Genomic DNA, 18082 nt, shown 5'->3' on the forward strand with positions numbered 1-18082 from the left:
GGAGTAAGGTACAGCCTGATAGAGAACACAGGCTGTCCTCTTCTGGAGCTCACTCGTTGGCACACACATGTATATACGTACACACACATATCACACAGCGAAGTATANAAGCTTATTTTATAGAAANGAGCATCATGCATAAATAGAAGCCTTATTTTATATCTTATATGCAACCAGTCCATCTACTACNCAAGGAATGGTTATTTCTCCCTACTCATTCTGAAGCAAGAGAGTCTCNGGGTGGGCCCTAATTCAGTAAGAAAGAAAGGCAGGATNCCTGGGAGCTGATATGCATGTGCAGAATGCTGCCAGTATCGGCAGCCAGAGGAAGCAGGAAAGGCCTCCCTCGCTCCACAGGGAGCAGAACAGCACTGGCTTCGGCTACATTTTGAATTTCTGGCCTGTAGGATGTTTAATAGAATTCTGATGGCTTAGGTGGTCCAACTTGTAATTCTGGGTCCTGATAAATAACAGCAGTCTTAACAAGGGAATATTAGGTGACAGGTAAGAGGCTCTGAGGAACTGTGGCTCCCCGAGAGAGGATGACATCAAAGAAGACACACCTCCAGGGTTAGAGAGGCACTGCTGTCTTGGTGCAGTGAGCACGTTTGCTCAAGAGAGGACAGATGGAAGCACGGTCCCAAGTGAAAAACAAAACAAAACAAAAGCAAATTAAAAAGTCGTAAATGCTTTAATGAATTTAATGTAGCCCAGAGCATACACATAAAGCAGTGTATGCAAGCAGACTGTGCACATGAGTACACACAGTCACATGAGCAGGCAGTAGCAAGTCTGGCCCTAAGAATCTGATGAGGGCTCGGGAAAGCATTCCTTTGGAAAGTAAGAGGGAAACACAAATGGCAGATGCTGCTCCTGGGCTTCCTAATGAGACTGCAGGACACTGCAAAACTGCCCTCTGGTCATGATGTAGCCATGCCATCTTCCAATCAGAGCAGCTGTTATTATCCTGACTCTTGAAAGGTCAAGCCCACTAACAGCTCCTGGGGAAGAGAGGTCTACAACAGCATTGAGTCCTCTCAGTCCTTCCCCGAGGAATACAAGCAATTACTAATCACAGGAGGAGAGAGGGACTCTCNTTTGTCTCCAGGCCACTTGGAAGGTGTCCTTACTCCTGTGTGTGATCCCAATTAAGTTCAGTGCTTCACCAACCTCAATTTCGGTGGGATCCTGCTCTTGCCTTCTCCATCTGAGGTGAACAGACTCACCAGGAAGAGTCAGGCAACAGATGTGTACAAAGAGGTTTTGTGTAGAGGCAGGCCGTCCAGGGACTCCCCATGGATAGGCCCCAGGGTCCCCACACATCCCTGGTCAGAAGTCACAGCTTATTTGTTAGAAATGTAACTATACCTTCCTTACAAAACACCAGACTTCTTATGGCTNCCGTGAAGACCCCAGACAGCGGAAGGGAGCTGTGTGTCCACACCACGGGTGCCATTTCCCCATGGCTATATGTAGCCATCAGCCAGGAGTGTGCCACCCAGCACAGGACCCTCAGAGGAGTAGCACACTCCACAGGTCTGCTCCACAACTTGGAATTCAATCAANGAATACAGCTGATCTGCAGCAATTTTCTTTGAATAGAAACAGTTCCACCAGACAGAGGAGGGACGTGAGACAGTAAGTAAACTTCCGCGGTCCAAAGAAGCTGGAAGGCCCATCTTCTTTACAGGAGCAGTAAACAACTGGTAGGGAGGAGGCTCGCCAACCTGTCGAGCGGCCTGCATGTCTGCAGGGTGCAGAGCTCCAGGAACAAGCTTGGGTTAGCAGTATCCAAGCCAGGATGGGTTTTTCAGGGCTGCAGCTGCATTTGAATCACATGTGCTCCTTCAAGTAGCCCCTCACCAGTACCAACCCCAATAAACGCACTGGTTTGCTAAGTTGGACTCAAGGAAACTGTTAATTTGGTCTGTCTTGGTTCCCTGTCTAGAGTGAACAGACATCTGTTCCCATCTCCCTGGGAAGATGTCACACAGTGACGCCCATGCATCTGACAAGGAGGGTACGCTTCNCAGTTCTCGTGAAGGCCCAGAACAGTGTGGTTTTCTTCACTGAAACCAGGCTATCTAACCCAACTCGCTAGCCATACAGCTGACTTCTGTTTCCCACACAGAGGACATAGCCACTCTGTAGGCATTATTTTTTACAACCTATTTTAACAAGGGTTCCACCAGACCTCTTGCCTACCACCCACCAGAGGTAGTAGAAAAGAAAGGTTATTAGGATATGGGGGAAGTAGACATGTTTAGAAATAGTTCTTTGGATCATCTCCAACCTTCATTGTCAGGATATCAGCAGTCCGGTCCTCTAGCAAACACCAACACAAACCAGCAGCAGCAGTCCAGTCAACTTGGCAGTCACCACTCATGAATCAGCAAGGGTTGTTCAATCCAGAAGAAACCACCAAGCTCACCAACCCACCAGGGACCACTGAGGAAGTGGCAAGAAGCCGCAGGAACTTCACAAGAAGCTCTTTGGCCAGTTTCTCTCTATGGCATCACTACAAGCAGAGCTCAGCAACACAGTGTAAGGTGAACCCATACATGTGTGTGAATTAGAGGCAGAGCAAAGCAAACCAATGCTCGGCCTGTCCCCCACCAACCCTCCCTCCTGCCCCGTCTATGGGGTCATATTTATATTCCTTCTAAATATCACGTGTCTCCTACAGTAAAACATCTTCCCACCTGTGTCTGCTTCAGCAACAGATTCTCTCATGTGTCTGCTTTAGTTAAACATCCTTTTATCTGTGTGCCCCAGCAAAACATCATTCGACATACTGACTTTTCAAAGANACTAGAAGTTTCCACTTCACCACCCTCTGTCAAGAGGCACTCAGGTATGTGTGGTTGTGTCCCCAGAGGACATCACTCTGCAGATCTACTCNGAGTTGTCACCAAGAGCTGGAAGNAAAGGACTCTCTCTCCCACCTTGATGGTATCTGTTCCAGGGGATCCTGAACACAGCAGTGTACCCTAAAACATCCTTGTGTGCTGGGATATGTCACCTCACATTTCTGCACGTTGAGTACATTCTGCAGCAGCCCCCAGGCTGGGCAATCCAGGAGAAACTGTTTGCACCGTCACTCACCCCAGTACTCAAACCCTGCCCACAGACCCGCATGACCAGGACCACACCCACCAGAGTTAATACACATGTTCTTTCTTCNGTTTTCACTATATGATGGACACAGTTTTCTTCCTAGGCAAACCTGTCCTCACCCTGTGAAGGAGACATTCTTCTATGGTGACACTGAGATCACTGCCTGGGGAAAACGGAGTTGAGAACACGGCCTCTCTGGGCATGACTGGGGCCTGTTACCCCCATGGCTGTCCTTCTGGCAGCTCTGTGAGACTCTGAGGAGCATGGACTTGATTCAAAGTCCTTCATCCCTGAAGCTATAACTTGTACCTGTTATCCCTTAACTCTTCCCCCAGCACCCTGAAAATGCATACAAAATGCATGCTTAAAGAATGTTTCGTGACTCNCCCAGAAGAACCATCATGATTGTAAGAATGAGCTCGGTCAACACCACACGGAGGTGCAATGAACACACAAGTGTGACCTGCTGGGTTTACACACAAGGAATTATAGGCTGGAGACATGGCTGCACGGTTAAGAGCACTTCCTGTTCTTGCAGAGGATGGAGATTCAACACCCACATAACAGCTCATAGCTGTCAGTAATGCCAATTTCAGGACAGCGACACCCTCTTCTAGCTATGAAGCCATCAGGCACACACAGGGTGCACACACACACATGCAGGCAAATACTCAGGTTAACATAAAAACAAATAATGACCACCCTGCCCTCCTGCTTGCCTAGAAGCTACAGATTCATTCTCGGCTGTCTACTGCCCTCTAAGGGCCACTGAAAGACCTACAGCGTGAGCAGAGCCAGCAGCTCTGTGGCCCAGGCGTGGTCAGCAGGACATATCTGCAGCAGTCCTTACCAACCCTAAGTCCAAGATCNCTTTTTAAAGAAATTCCTCAAAGTCGTTTCACCACAGCTTCAAAGTCTCCTCACAGCCTGCACTTCCCTTGGTGCTGCTCCATTTAAGGTGACTTGATCAAATCCTATCCAATTTATTTNCCAAAGCCTTGGATTTAAAAGATGCTTTAAGAACCAGCATTTCTCTTCATGTCTTATGGTTCGGCATCCCATAGTCCTTATCCCCCCTCCTTACAGCATTCAGTGTGTGAACTACAGGCAAGTGTCACTCACAAAGACAGCAACTCACTGTTGGCCTCAGGCTGGGTCTGAGGACTTCTTTGCACATTTAATCCTGGTGACCCAAGGCAGGCACAGAGAGCTGTTAGACATCTCCTTAGACAGCACCACCTTTGTAAGATGTACCATTGTTAAATACATCACCACAAAGACAGCTGCCAGGAGGGCTGGCCTATGCTACACCTCAGTGTGTAGCCTCAGCTCCGCCTCAGCACCTGTCCTTCTCCTCATAACCACTAGTAATGCACACTGCCTTTTCTACACCTCAGTCCAGAACCGCTGTGCCATCTTTCCAAAGGCTGTGGCTGTGGCTGTGGCTGGCACATGCAGACAGTGCAGCCTCTGATGGCTGCAGCTCAGCAGCATTAGACACACCCTGGGAAGTGAAGACGGAGCAACGATGCTGACTTCAGAAGTGATAAACTGTGGTTAAAGGAAAACCAACAGACGAATGTGGAGAGCTAACCCTTGGCTTCTACNGCTTCCATTTTTGCCTTCCAATAAGCTTGAGTCAACCCTAAGTACAGACATGCACTTATAGAACCCTGGGCCAATCACTGCCCTTGCTCAACTTTGGACTATTCTCCACTGGAAGGAAAGAAAAGTGACAATGAGGTCTCCACAATGCCTCCTGGGAGATTCTGTGACTGAATGGTGATTGTGGCGATGCTCCTGAAGGGGTGGCTCCAGAGCAGAGCAGCANTCTGCAGGGGCATGGCCTACTGCAGACAACCAGCAGAGAGGGCATTGTACTCTGTAGTCAGGAAGGCAGAGAGCAGGCCATGTGGTGCTGCANACACACTATTTCCAACAAATGACAGCGAAATTCCAACATTTCTTTAGATTTATTTTTACTACTTAATGACAAATTAATATTTATTTATTACTGCATGACTGTTTTTCCTGCATGTATACACATATGCACTGTCAGGTACCAGAGGCTGTCAGAGAGAGTATCGAATCCTCTGGGACTGGGTAGCTGTGAGCCACCATGTGGGTGCTAGGAATTGAACCTGGGTCCTCAGGAAGAACAACAAGTGCTGTAAACCACAGGCGACTCTCCAGTCACTTTCATTTCTTAAGCTCATAGAGTTCTACTGTCTCCTTGCCCTGCCCATACAGATTGCATTGCCACCAACCAGTGTACTCGGTAACCAACCATGCCAGAGGACTCACATTCTCCTACACCTCGCTAAAAGCCCTATGTCTAAGCAACATTTTTCATCTCAACAAGTGAACAGCTTCACAAGAAGGAAATACAAGTTCGGGGTCAGACGTGGGGGTGGGGAAGACCCACAATACCTCACTGCAAGTCTTGCCTCAGCTCTGTAAGAAGACCTTGCACTTTTCGTCCTTGAGGACCCAGGAGGCCAGTTTTCTCTGTGGAGAGAAGGCTATGGAGAGCAGCTCTCCCACCTCGCTGTCAGTCACCATGTCAAACAGGAAGAAAGCTCACTTCCTTCTCAGCCACCAACAAGGAACCAGCCATCAGTGAGTACAGAAAGTGTTAAGACCCTGAAAGGGCCACTCTGCTGTGGCCACGCTGGCCCAGGTGGCCAGCACTACCTGCAGTCTGCTGCAGCCATCACCATCCTGAACCTTTGGGAGCAGTCTAGAGTCAGCCTATGACCCACGGAAACAGCAGCAATGAGGAGACCTCTTCCTTCAAACACCTGTTCCATTTATAANAACTGTGATTTATAAGTTATTTATAACAATGATTTTATTATTCAAAGGGCAGATTCAGTTTAGCTGTGCCTTAGAGAGNTTCATGAAATGCTTTAGTAATCGATTCCTACATAATAAACTCAAAATTATTCATAATTGAACTCATTCAATATTGTAACAGTAACAAAATCTGGACTAAGGGTCTAAACTATAATTCTAAACTGTAAAATATGACACATGTCCACATCCTGGATTATGCGCAAAAGAAATATCCACACCTCAAAGAGAACANAATTAAGGCACTAGGTGAATTTTGAATAAACCAGGGGCCTATTGAAAGGCATACCTTCTTTGAAAATGGGTGATTAAAAAATTAAACTTGGGGCTGGAGAGATGGCTCAGCAGTTAAGAGCACTGACTGCTATTTCAGAGGTCCTGAGTTCAATTCCCAGCAACCACATGATGGCCCACAACCATCTGAAATGGGATCTGATGCCTTCTTCTGGTGTGTCTGAAGACAGCTACAGTGTACTTATATAAGTAAAATAAATAAATAAATCTTTAAGAAAAGAAATTCTACTAAAGTCTGGAGAGACTGTCTGCTCTTTCAGAGACTCCAGGTTAGATTCCCAGCACCCACGTGGCAGCTCACAACTATCTGTAATGCCAATTCCAGGGCATGCAAACTCTGCTGGCCTCCATGTGTGTCAAGCACATATACAGACTCAGGCACTCACACACATATTTTTATCATCATTATCATCACCATCACCATCATACTACACCCATGAACATTTAGTGAAGAAACAANTGTGATTTTAAAAGAAACTTCCGAGGATGGGAAAACATCCAGTGTGACTTAATTCCTCTTACTCTGTAATGAAGTCGAGACAACAATACAAGTAAATCTGTCCATACAACACAGACTCAGAGCGCAGCAGTGAGCTCGCACCTTCAGCTCGGAGTCTGTAAGACTTGAATGTCTCGCCGGCCTCTGGCCTTACCTGGCATGTTCCTCAGCAGCTTCGCGTTGCACATGTGCCCTTTCCGGATGTCAGTGAGGATGTACTCCATGCGCTTGGCCCTCCACAGNAAGTTAAACACTCTCAGGTAGTGGCTCATGCACTCTCGTGTGAACACCTGCAAAGACAAGGACAGCGCGTGGCTCTCTTGCAAAGAATCTCCTCGCCCAGGCCCTAGCCTTTTCTACATGGCAGCCCTTTCTGCACAGCACTTATGTGATGAGAGAGGACAGCAGCCACCTAGCTCCTTCGATGCCAGCTGACTCACAGCAGCAGCAGCAGCGGGCAGGTCTGTCATATCAGGGCTGGACACAGGGCTCAAGGCNTGTGACAGCAGACAGGACNTTTCCCCCTCCGGTTTTCAAGACAGGGTTTCTCTGTCCTGGAACTCTCTATNTAGACCAGGCTGGCCTGCAGCTCAGGGACCTGCCTTCCTCTGCCCGTCAAGTGCTAAGAGTAAAGGCCTGCATCATCAGGAACAGCTTTTCTTAAATTATCTTATGCTTTATAATAGCCTACATGTGTGCCAATGTGCCATGTGCATGCCTGGTCCCCTTGGAGGACAGTGACACTGGGTCCCCTGGGACTGTGGTTACAGATGGCTGTGAGACACTGTATGAGTACAGGGAGTACAACATAGGTCCTCTGGAAGTGCAACCAGTGTTCCTAACCACTGAGCCAACTCTGTAGCCATATTTGACTCTGCACTGGGACAAGGCCATACTCTGCTCTGAAGAAATCTTGTGTGCCCATGTCTGTCCTCAGGCCTTTACAAGAGACCCGCAGTGTTCACCCTACCTTTTCACCTCACCACCTCCCAGTGAGCACAGAATGCTATCCTTGCTCCTTACACTTTAGCATGGGACTTTAACTACACCAACTTGTCGTGTGTTCTGTGTACCTCACACGTCTTGTGTAACAAGGACTGCTTATTCATCCTCCCCTACGCCAGCAACTCAATGGCAAATTTAGGAAGGTGCATGATGATGAAGATGAAGATGATGAACAGGAAGGAAGAGGAGGAAGAGGGACAGACAGACAGACAGACAGATGGACAGGCAAGCAAATAATGAAACTGCTCTGAAGTAATTCCAAAATTAACTCTAAGGGCCTGGGGGATTACCTGTGTACTGCTTGCTTCCTACACTATTAATGTCATGATAACAGATTACCAGTTAATTATAGGATTCTTCTCTATATTCATGATACATCATAGAGTAGCCTTTGAAGTTCCATATTCCCACTGGTTTCAAACGCTCAGTTAAGCCGTGGTCTTCTAGGTATTAACTATGTAAGAGGAAGACATGCACTGCTCTGACCTGAAACCAAGTGTGACCAGCTGTTTTACCAGCTGCTACATGGTTCACTTAGGGGACATTACAGCCCAGAGATACAGCAAGCTTCAAACTCCTCATCTGCAGAGACCTCAACAGCAACAGAGTCTCCATCTTGTTCAGTGTGGGACTGCAGTCCTGATGAGGCCCTGTTCTCAGCCTCCCTCAGCCTCCCTCACCAACCTCGGGCGATATACACAGCCCAGCCGCAAAGCCCTCCGAATCAGTCTTCTGCAGCTGAAATCAAGACTCCGTGACCTCAGCACACTTAAATCTGGATGGACTTTACCACAAATAACTTGAGACTCATGAAAAGCAAGGTCAACCAGAAATACTTCACATAGTTAATGAGCGTATTTAGCTAATGCGTTCTTCCGCAACCTGGGTTGTGAATTTCACCTGCTTGTGGACGTTGTACATCGTGGTGCGCACTAGGCTCCGCACCACGATGTACAACGTCCACAAGCAGTGACAACCTCAATTAATGAGACTAGAACGGAAACAGGTAACACACAAATTAACAGAGGGAAAAGCAGAAAAAGCTTGTATTTATAAACGAGGCTCCCCTTTATCTTTTGTGTACTTTTCCCCTTGCATGCGTGTGCATGTCTGGACATGGCTGCATGTGCATGTGTGTGCATGCCTGGACATGGCTGCATGTGCATGTGTGCATGCCTGGACATGGCTGCATGTGCATGCAGCTGTCTTCACTCATCTCCATCTTCTCTTATTGAGACAGAGTCTCTTCCTTGGGCCCAGAGCTCACTACTTCTGTTCAGCCAGCCAGCCCTCTGTGGGAAGGGCTCCCNTTTCTGCTTCCTGGGCATTGGGCTGCAGGAGGGCTGCCTCACCAGCATGTCCATGAGCCCTGGAGCCTGAACAGCAGTCGCCAGCCTTGTACAGCACTCACTGGGCCGTCTTCCTGCCCCTCCTTTTCTATCTCAGTAGCTTCTACACACAATTAGACCTGGCAAACCACCTCTAACGCTGGTTTAAACACTGTGCTTCTGCAATAATAACCCTATGATGATGGCCATAACTCACCACCCACAAAGGGAAACACTCCCCGCACTCTGGTCCTGACTGAGCTACCAAGTGAGCCCAGAGTCCCTTTCTTTATTCTCCATCTGGCAGCCCAGGCTGCTGACAAAACCAACCCAGCTGGCGTCTGAATGACTGGGCTATCACATATATGTCATTAAAATAAAGCTGTGATAGAAACTGTTTTTCTTCAGTCCTGCTGCAGTTGTATCCAGCTATCCACAGTACACAGTGTGTAACTCTGGCACGCCAGTGATGTGTGTGACACCATGAAATAAGTAAGCAAGCACATCTGTAGGCCACACGCAGTCCTCCTTGTCGAGGCGCTTGGCCTGGGACAGAGCTTGGGGACTCATTCATACACACTAGGCAAGTGCTCTCGCACTGAGCTGTGCCCTAAGCCTTAGTATTGGATCCATTATGCATGAAAATACACATGGCCATGGGCTAACAAAGCACATCTAAAGTCCTAAACAATTTGCTGAAATACCAGACAGCTGTGCACAGTAACCACCGCACAGGACAGCAACTCATAAGCCCAGGGCCACCCTGAATATGGTGANTAGTTAAACTTAAGAGAAATTGGAAAGTTAAACTAGCAGCTCTGACCTGATCAAAGTCAAGTATGGGATTCATGAGTCAAAAACCCCCCTAACAGTTCCCAGGCCCAGTGGACTTAAGACACAGCTCATTCTAGGAGTGTGGCTTCCACAGGGTCATCACAGCAAGGGATGGACAGTCATGAAGGCTAGAGCAGGCATTTTAGAGCCTAAGCATGCTTAGCAAACATCCCCAATATTAAAANAAATGCAATTTATTTCCCTAGCATTTCAGATACAGAAACGACTAAGTCTCAGGTCCCCGCTAAAGAGAGAACATGAGCTGGAAAGGCAATTTAACACGGACGTGTGGAGCTGACTTCTCCAGCCCAGGCTGTGCTGCAGCAGGACACTTGTCCTTCTTAGTGAGTGAGNGAAGGCGCGTGAGCAGTGTGACAGCTATCGGCTCATCAGCCCAGATGGATGCTAGATAGCAAATTCATCTAAGGAGGAAAAATACCATTCCCCTAAAATATACTTTATGCTTCCTTTCAAATTATCCTAAATTAGTTGCTCCAGTCTAAGAATAATGGCATAAAATGAACAATGCATTTATTAAGCACTTGCTGCAACCTGTGACAGAACAAATGATATTTCTAAGAATTCTTAAACTAATAGAGCATTTCAGCTCTCATTAATAACTATCTGAAGCACTGGGCTTATGCAACTCATTCAGTGGATCTAGCCTACATCACAATTACTTTGAACCTTAGCTTTTAGAAAAGAAACCCATTTTGAAACAATAAAATGCCCAGCAATCCAAATGGCTGTGAACATCGCACAAGTGCGCAGAATGATCTTACAGTGGCGATTGGTCCATCGACGTGGTAATCCAGGCTGAAGACATCCCACCCAGTGTCACCAGGAGAGACCTGACAGCAATAAAATAAAACAACAAATAATTGAGAGGCGTTGTACTTACAACTGAAGAGTCTGCCAACTGCTCAAAGGAAAGGCAGTACAAGGAGGTACAGGCTTTAAAACCAGGAAGTGCTCCGCTGTGCAAGCAGGGGCCTGCATCACCAGCATCCAGGAGAGNGAGCTAGTGAGTGAGCGAGCAGAGCACGTCGNAGTGCTCTGCGATCGTGTGGGAATCATGACTGGCATTGTTCTGAATGAACAGTACAGACAAGCTCCAGGTTCAGAACCTTTTTATGACAAAACCACACTGCCTGCTGTCAGGCTCAGAAACTTAAAAACCCTGTAGGTTCAAAAAAACCCCCAAAAAACCAGTGGGTCTATAGTAATGAGGCAGATCAGGCAGTGAGGACTCATGTTCATAACCCAAAGCATGGTCTTTCTACCACACCACCTCCAGACACGAAAGGTCTGAGGAGCAGACAGAGTCCCTGCCTGCTGACCATGTGTATCTCCTCCAATGTAGTATTAAATGTGCTCAAACCACTAAGTACCCATGAGAATCCCATGCTCTATGGGACCTATCTCCTTAGAAAGATGTGCACCCTCACACGGCACCCTCACACGCCCCCAGCACCCTCACACAGCATCCTCACACGGCACCCTCACATGCCCCCAGCACCCTCACACAGCACCCTCACACGGCACCCTCACATGCCCCCAGCACCCTCACACGGCACCCTCACACGGCACCCTCACACGGCACCCTCACATGCCCCCAGCACCCTCACACAGCACCCTCACACGGCACCCTCACACGGCACCCTCACATGCCCCCAGCACCCTCACACAGCACCCTCACACGGCACCCTCACATGCCCCCAGCACCCTCACACAGCACCCTCACACAGCACCCTCACATGCCCCCAGCACCCTCACTTACCTCCAGCAGTCTCACATCGAGCCTCTTAAGGATCTCCGGGCTGTCAAACTGAGCATTGGTGGCTCTCACAGCAGTTTCAAGAATCCCTGTCAAGTTATGCTGATACAAAGTTGTTGCTGGCCGAACAAGTTCTGGTCTTTAAAAAAGGTGTTTAAAGTTAAAGATACTATTATTTGAAATTTTTTTAAAATTAATTTAAAAAGTAAAAGCTCAAAAACTGAAGACAGCGGAACAGTAAAACGTAGCTATAAAAGCATCCTGGTGCCTAGCAACCACTCTGTGGTCTCACTTAGGTTTCCCACGAGTCCTTGAGAGAGAGAGTATCAAGAGTATGTATCACTCCAGAACCTTGTATGTGACCTCTGCAAAGACAACAAAGGGAGACCCTCTGAGGTGCCCACACCATGCTCTTGAGTGTCTTACTGTCTTCCTGCATGCTTCTTTCTCTTATCCCTGTGCTCAAAACTTATTAAAATAATTTTAAAAATCTCAACTCTGCTTCATTAAGAAAAGCTCATGACATTAACTACTAACAATGTTGGAGAAAGTAGGTTTCTTCAAAATATTAAAAACATTAATTTTCATTCAGCTTAGGCTGAAAGTACTTATATGTGCTACACATCTTGATAGTTTTCACATTATGGCTAGCTTACGGGCAGGACTGTTACAATTTCCTACGAAGACCCTATGTCTATGCAGCTAACTATAGACATCACAGTTCCAGTGGCCNGCACCACCACACTATCACCAGCACCTAGCTAACCTCACTGCTGAGGGCTGTGCATCCANACGTGAAGCCTCCACTCTTCTGACTAAGATGGCAATCATGGCAGGTGTGCAGGAGATAGACTGATAGCTGAGGAGAGAGCCCTGCACCCAGATGACTGACACACCAGGACAGGAGACAATACCCGGGGAGGAGTGATCCGCAATGCTGAGCACACCTCCGCTCTGCGCTGCCTGGCTAGGCTGTCTGCACAAGTGTCCTCTCTGCATGCCCATGCCTGTGCACTGCCGCTGTTGGCCAGCACCATGAGAGCATCTACCCTTTAATAGCTCCTCGCCACATCCTCTTTAACTCTCTGCGAAACCTACACACTTCTGGCATGGAAATGCTCTGCACTCATGGGCTTGCTGAGCATCCACACCAGCTGGAAACAACCTCCTGGGAAGTCAGACTAACTCGGAGGTCATAGGCTCAAAACATCAACTTCATTAGCACAAGCAAGGTGTAACTGCCTTTTTTTTTTTTTTTGTCCTGAGGGGAACAATTTATTATTAAATTATTTTTAAAGGGAACCCTTAGACACACCAAGGACAGTGCCCTTCAAACTCTTCAGTGAGAGCACAGGCCCTACTGTGACCACACAAGCCCCATTCACTGTCAGCCCTGTCCAGAGCCCTGAGCTACACACACCAGGTCTGGATACTCCACAAGAGGAGGAAGGCCGCAGGGCACAGGGAGATAGGCAATGTTGTCAAGCTGCATAAAGCACATGGACCAAAAGGCCAAATACATATTTATCATATTAATTTCAAACGGAAGCCAAAGTCAACTGTGACTAGCTTCCAGCTCCACCCACTCAGGGAGCCACTGCACATGTCATGATGGTCACAGGGACTTGAGGCTTCCTCATGACCTTGGCATGGTACATATCTGATGATCTGTTGGCTACCAGAGACAACTATAAAGGATTTAACCCAGGAAAACTTTATCTATGTAGAGCTGGTTTTAAACAAAGATTTGCAACAATTCAACCCATTTCCTCCTGATGGAAGGTGGAGCCCCTCACTTCAGCAAATCCATTAAGTGCCGTATGAAGTCTCCTTGGCCAAGCAGCAGGTACCGCCGCATGGCCTGCATGTGTTCCAGCAGACTGTACTTTTTATTGAGGACATCCAACAGATATTTGCTGGTCTCAAAATAAGCAGCATCAATTTTCCCTTGAAATGCGTTTTCTAAGTCTGTGAATAAATCCGCAGCTGTAAAAACAAGAAGGACAGGCACACGCCCGTATGTAGCACATATCTTAGCAGAGGAACAGTAAAGGCCTATGTAGAACCCAAGCCAACCCATCAACGTAGACCCAACCCAGCCACAGTCAATGAAGGCAAAGCAGTCCTGAGCCCAGAAGGCCAGCGCCCCTGGACCAAGAGCAGATGCTGGCACTTTGATTCNAGGAGAAGCAGCTCCAGCCCTGTATGTAAGGCNGTAGCTACAGTGCGTCTCACTTAACTTGTCTCACAATAGTATAGGAGCATTAAAGCCCCAACAGCACTGAGAGACTCCGGGGCCACCTACACCTCTTGTGTGATGTAGGCATGGTGGAAAGGTCAAAACTCCAATACTACAGTCTCTGACCCTTTCTACTTCTTAAACACAGGGGTCTTTCCCAAATCTGGCTCTGGATCCCGTCTCTTCTTATGCAAAGACTCAAGATGGCAGAGCACTAGCAAACTGGAGATAAGTTGCCAGCAAAAGAGAGGCTGAGGCAGGAAGCAAGAGAGTGAAGGAAGAGGGCCGGGTGGCAGATTTCTACCAGCCTGCAAGGGAACCTGTCAACTGCGGCAGGCAAATCCTGAAGAGCCTGAGTCACAGGCCTCCCACCTGCCTCACTTATTGACCATCCTTTCATCGCCATGGGAATAAAGCCATGCAAATCACTAAGGAGGTAACAGTTTACTTGATTCAATGCTACTTCTAATTCCATGTTAAAAAATCTGAGCATCCACACAACAATAGGTATTTCGCAAGGTTCATATATATTCTGTATACATATATTTTAGTGATCCAGGTAATGTACAGATACACTGCAGTACAGAGCTTTAAGCCAACATTATTACCATTTGCCAGGGTCCCTACCCATCCATACTTACCTTCTCACACGGTCATAACCACATGACCATTACCACCTCCATCCCTACCATCACCATTGCCACAACCCCATCACTGTTACCACCACAAGAGCCATACCGTCACGGGGTGACTCTGCTGACTTGGTCACTGCTATCATTTTTGTAGTAGGTGTCTGATCATGACAAACTTGGTGCAAGAAATTTATTGACTTTCCTATCAAAAGGACCTAAAAAGAAAAAGAGCTATGATTCACCTTTATACAAGTTAGTGGTCCAAACACTTTGAATATCCCCACATCCCACATTAGCTACTGACTTAAAGACACAGACCATAAGCACTGGATCTCTATCGAGTGAGCGCTAGGAGCCCAAACAGCTCACCAGCAAGCATACATCAGCATGGTCCATTAGCAGAGCACAACACAACTTCCTTACATGAAGGTCAGCTGGGACATCGTCCAAGCACTCAGAGCAATGACAGTCAACACCGAATGGTGGTATCCAGCCGGCCTACCTTCCTAGACTGGTCCATCGTAATGAAGGAGGGGATCATTGACTTCCTCAGGGTGTACTTGTCGTGCCATAGACGGTCGGTTTTAACTGTTGGATCAGACGCCACAAAAAACTGAGAGCAAAAGAACACCGAGCATTAGAAATACTTCTGAAAAGCCGAGCCATGGTAGTGCACGCCTTTAATCCCAGCATTTGGGAGGCAGAGGCAGGTGGACCCCTGAGTTCAAGACCAGCCTGGTCTACAAAGTGAGTTCCAGGTCAGCCAGGGTCAAACAGAGAAATCCTGTTTCAAAAATCCAAAAGTTAAAATAAAATAAAATGAAGAAATACTCGTAAAAATATTAGTTATAGTAACAAGGACATTATTACAAAGTTACTCTATAAGTAAGTTCTTCAGACACAAAGAGCCCACTCACCTATACAACAAACAAAGTACTCTGGACAGAAAGCTAAGTTATTTTCTAGATAATTAAAACCAACCACAACAAAAGCAAGTTGNACCTCTCCTTGGAGACTTAGGAGCGAGGCGCAGCCTGAGTGCAGTAAGCCTCTGGCTGGCAGCCTCCAGGCCTGGAGTCCTGAACGCTCCTCATGCTCGAGGAGTTCTACATCCACAAACAACTCCAGCACTTTCTCAGCACTCAAGGCCAGTGGCCCTTGGGGTGTGTGTGCTCATGATCACTTCCGCTCCAGAGTGCCACAGGCTGGAGCAGCAGCTGAACACACAGGGTGTTCACAAACTGCAGTCCACAGACAAGAGCCCAGCACACAAGACCTCCCATGCAAGGGCCACCTGCAACCAAGCAGCCCAAGGGCACTGCAGAGACTTTCTCACGAGACTCTCCCCTGGGAATACCTATGCGTGATAAACACACCATCTACCTCATCAGTCACTGCTCACCTTCCCCCTCCCACAGGAAGAAGATCTGGCAGCCACTGCCTCCAGTTCATCTACAGTACAAAGAGACCGTGACCTGTTTAGCCACGAGGCTTAGTACCACTGCTCTGGTCCCTACAAACTTGCTCTGCAGAAGCAGAACTGACAAGCCAGTTATGTTCAGTTTCTGTGTAAATGACCACACACCTCCAAAGCCTGCCCAGCAGCAGGGCACCCTGTATTCTGTACCCTTAGCTAAGTGAAGCTGAGCACACTGCCACAGTGCTAATGCCCTTTGGTGTTTTCCTCCTGTGCCCCGTTCTGGTTTTGCTGTTGCTGTAGTAACTGCAAGCTTCCTTTCTTGATCCATGAAGATGGATCATCCACCCCATTTTCCAGATTACAGAAATAGCTTTCAGTGTATTTTTACCATTTTATTTTCTTTTGTATTATTTCTATCATTAATTACCTTAAATAAAATATTATTCTTTTATTGGTAAAGCTTTTTGATTGAAATATGTTATACTTCTAATATGCTATTAAATGTCAAAAGCAATCTGGGGTGGTACATGTCTTTAATCCCAGTAACTGGGAAGTAGACATATCTCTGCAAGTTGTAGGTCAGCCAGGACTATACAGTAAGATTTTTGCCTCATAAATAAATAAATAGCGTGTAAGCTAGAAACTACTAGATTTATTAATCCTAACAGTGNTTTATCTTGAGTTGTATATATAGACAATAATACAATCGATGAATAAAGCCAGTGTTGTTGGGAAAAATGTCAAAAAAAGCAAGTGAACATGACAATGATCTATAATAATCATGTAACCATTAAAAATAAAGTTTCTTGCTGTGCAGCAGATTTCCAAGAACTTGAAGACAAATACTAATCTTTTCAGGAAAGACAAGATGCAAGTTTACATTTACAAATACAGGACACATTAACAGCTAGTCAGGACTTCAAAGAAACTTTATAACAAGAACTTGATGAACAATAACTTAATGTCAGAAAGTGACACTCATCATTTACTTCCAAGAAAAGCTGAGGAATGACGTGGNGCACACGCAGCACAGCTGAAACTAAGCACACACAGTATACTCACTCATGCTCAGACGTCTAACTTCCTCTGCTAGATGTGCACAGACAATCAAAGCCTTTAAACTGCACAAGTGTGTAACTCGGAAGAGCTTTAATAATTGATACCAGCTAAACATTTTGCTGGTTTTGTTGTTTTAGATAGCATCACTCTCTCAGAGCGGTTACCACGTGTTCTGCAGAAATCCACTGCGAGATGACTGTCAGTTACAATGAGGTCTCACCCATGTCTTTGCAGGCCAAGCTTTTGAATGTTGACATTCTTGTGACCAAAGAGAAGGGATCATTTGTTTTTAACTAACTAATCTAACTTATACTCTTGTTCTATGGTACCTTTCCAACTTAAAATATATAACAAAGGCAATTTGAGGAAATAGACACTGTTATGATGAGGTTATCATGTAGCACATACTGAGAGAAACAAGAAAATGCTATAAACCCACCATAAGCATCTCCCTGGTTACCTCACTGTGCCACAACTGCCCTTTGGCTTGCCATTCAACAGATTAGATTAATTGCATATAAATTATATTCCTCTGTTATTCACTTAACCACAAGAGCTAGTTTATATAGACAGTACACCAATTTATCCTGATAGTTTGCAGCTGGGTTCCTATCAGTGTGAACAATAAGNAATTTTAATTTAAATTATTAAAAACCTCCCAGACAATTCAGTCATCTTTGGAAGTCACGAACACAGTGCTTCATCCGGGGCACAGGAGCGTGCAATCACTCTACGAGCAGCTAGTGGNGAGCACAAAGGGTGTGCTCTTCTTCAGAGTATAATGACCCCTGTGAGACATACATGTGGCAGAGGAAAACCAAGGTCATAGTATAATTGCAATGAGCCTGCACTGTATTGATGCATTCCCCCTCAAGGTCCTTCAATTTCTACCATTATGTCAATCACAGAAAGAATCTAGGCAAAAAATAAAACATCATTGTACCGATTTCTCATTAACTGCTAGACAACCGTGCACTCCCCACCCTAAAACAGGAGCAGAGGGGAGATCTCCTTAGCGTGCAGCT

The 18082-nt window shown here is 46.6% G+C and overlaps 1 protein-coding gene across 1 annotated transcript in view; it reads right to left on the minus strand.

Annotated features, from left to right (window-relative positions):
- Tubgcp3 (tubulin gamma complex associated protein 3) overlaps positions 1-18082 on the minus strand; it is a 66468-nt gene that overhangs the window by 11482 nt on the left and 36904 nt on the right. The window contains 6 exon segments of the mRNA XM_029480660.1: positions 6871-7053; positions 10713-10781; positions 11711-11846; positions 13504-13693; positions 14685-14793; positions 15081-15191. Coding sequence (XP_029336520.1) covers positions 6871-7053; positions 10713-10781; positions 11711-11846; positions 13504-13693; positions 14685-14793; positions 15081-15191 — 798 coding nt within the window.

This window comes from Mus caroli, chromosome 8, assembly GCF_900094665.2.
Source record: "Mus caroli chromosome 8, CAROLI_EIJ_v1.1, whole genome shotgun sequence".
NCBI classification, from domain to species: domain Eukaryota; kingdom Metazoa; phylum Chordata; class Mammalia; order Rodentia; family Muridae; genus Mus; species Mus caroli.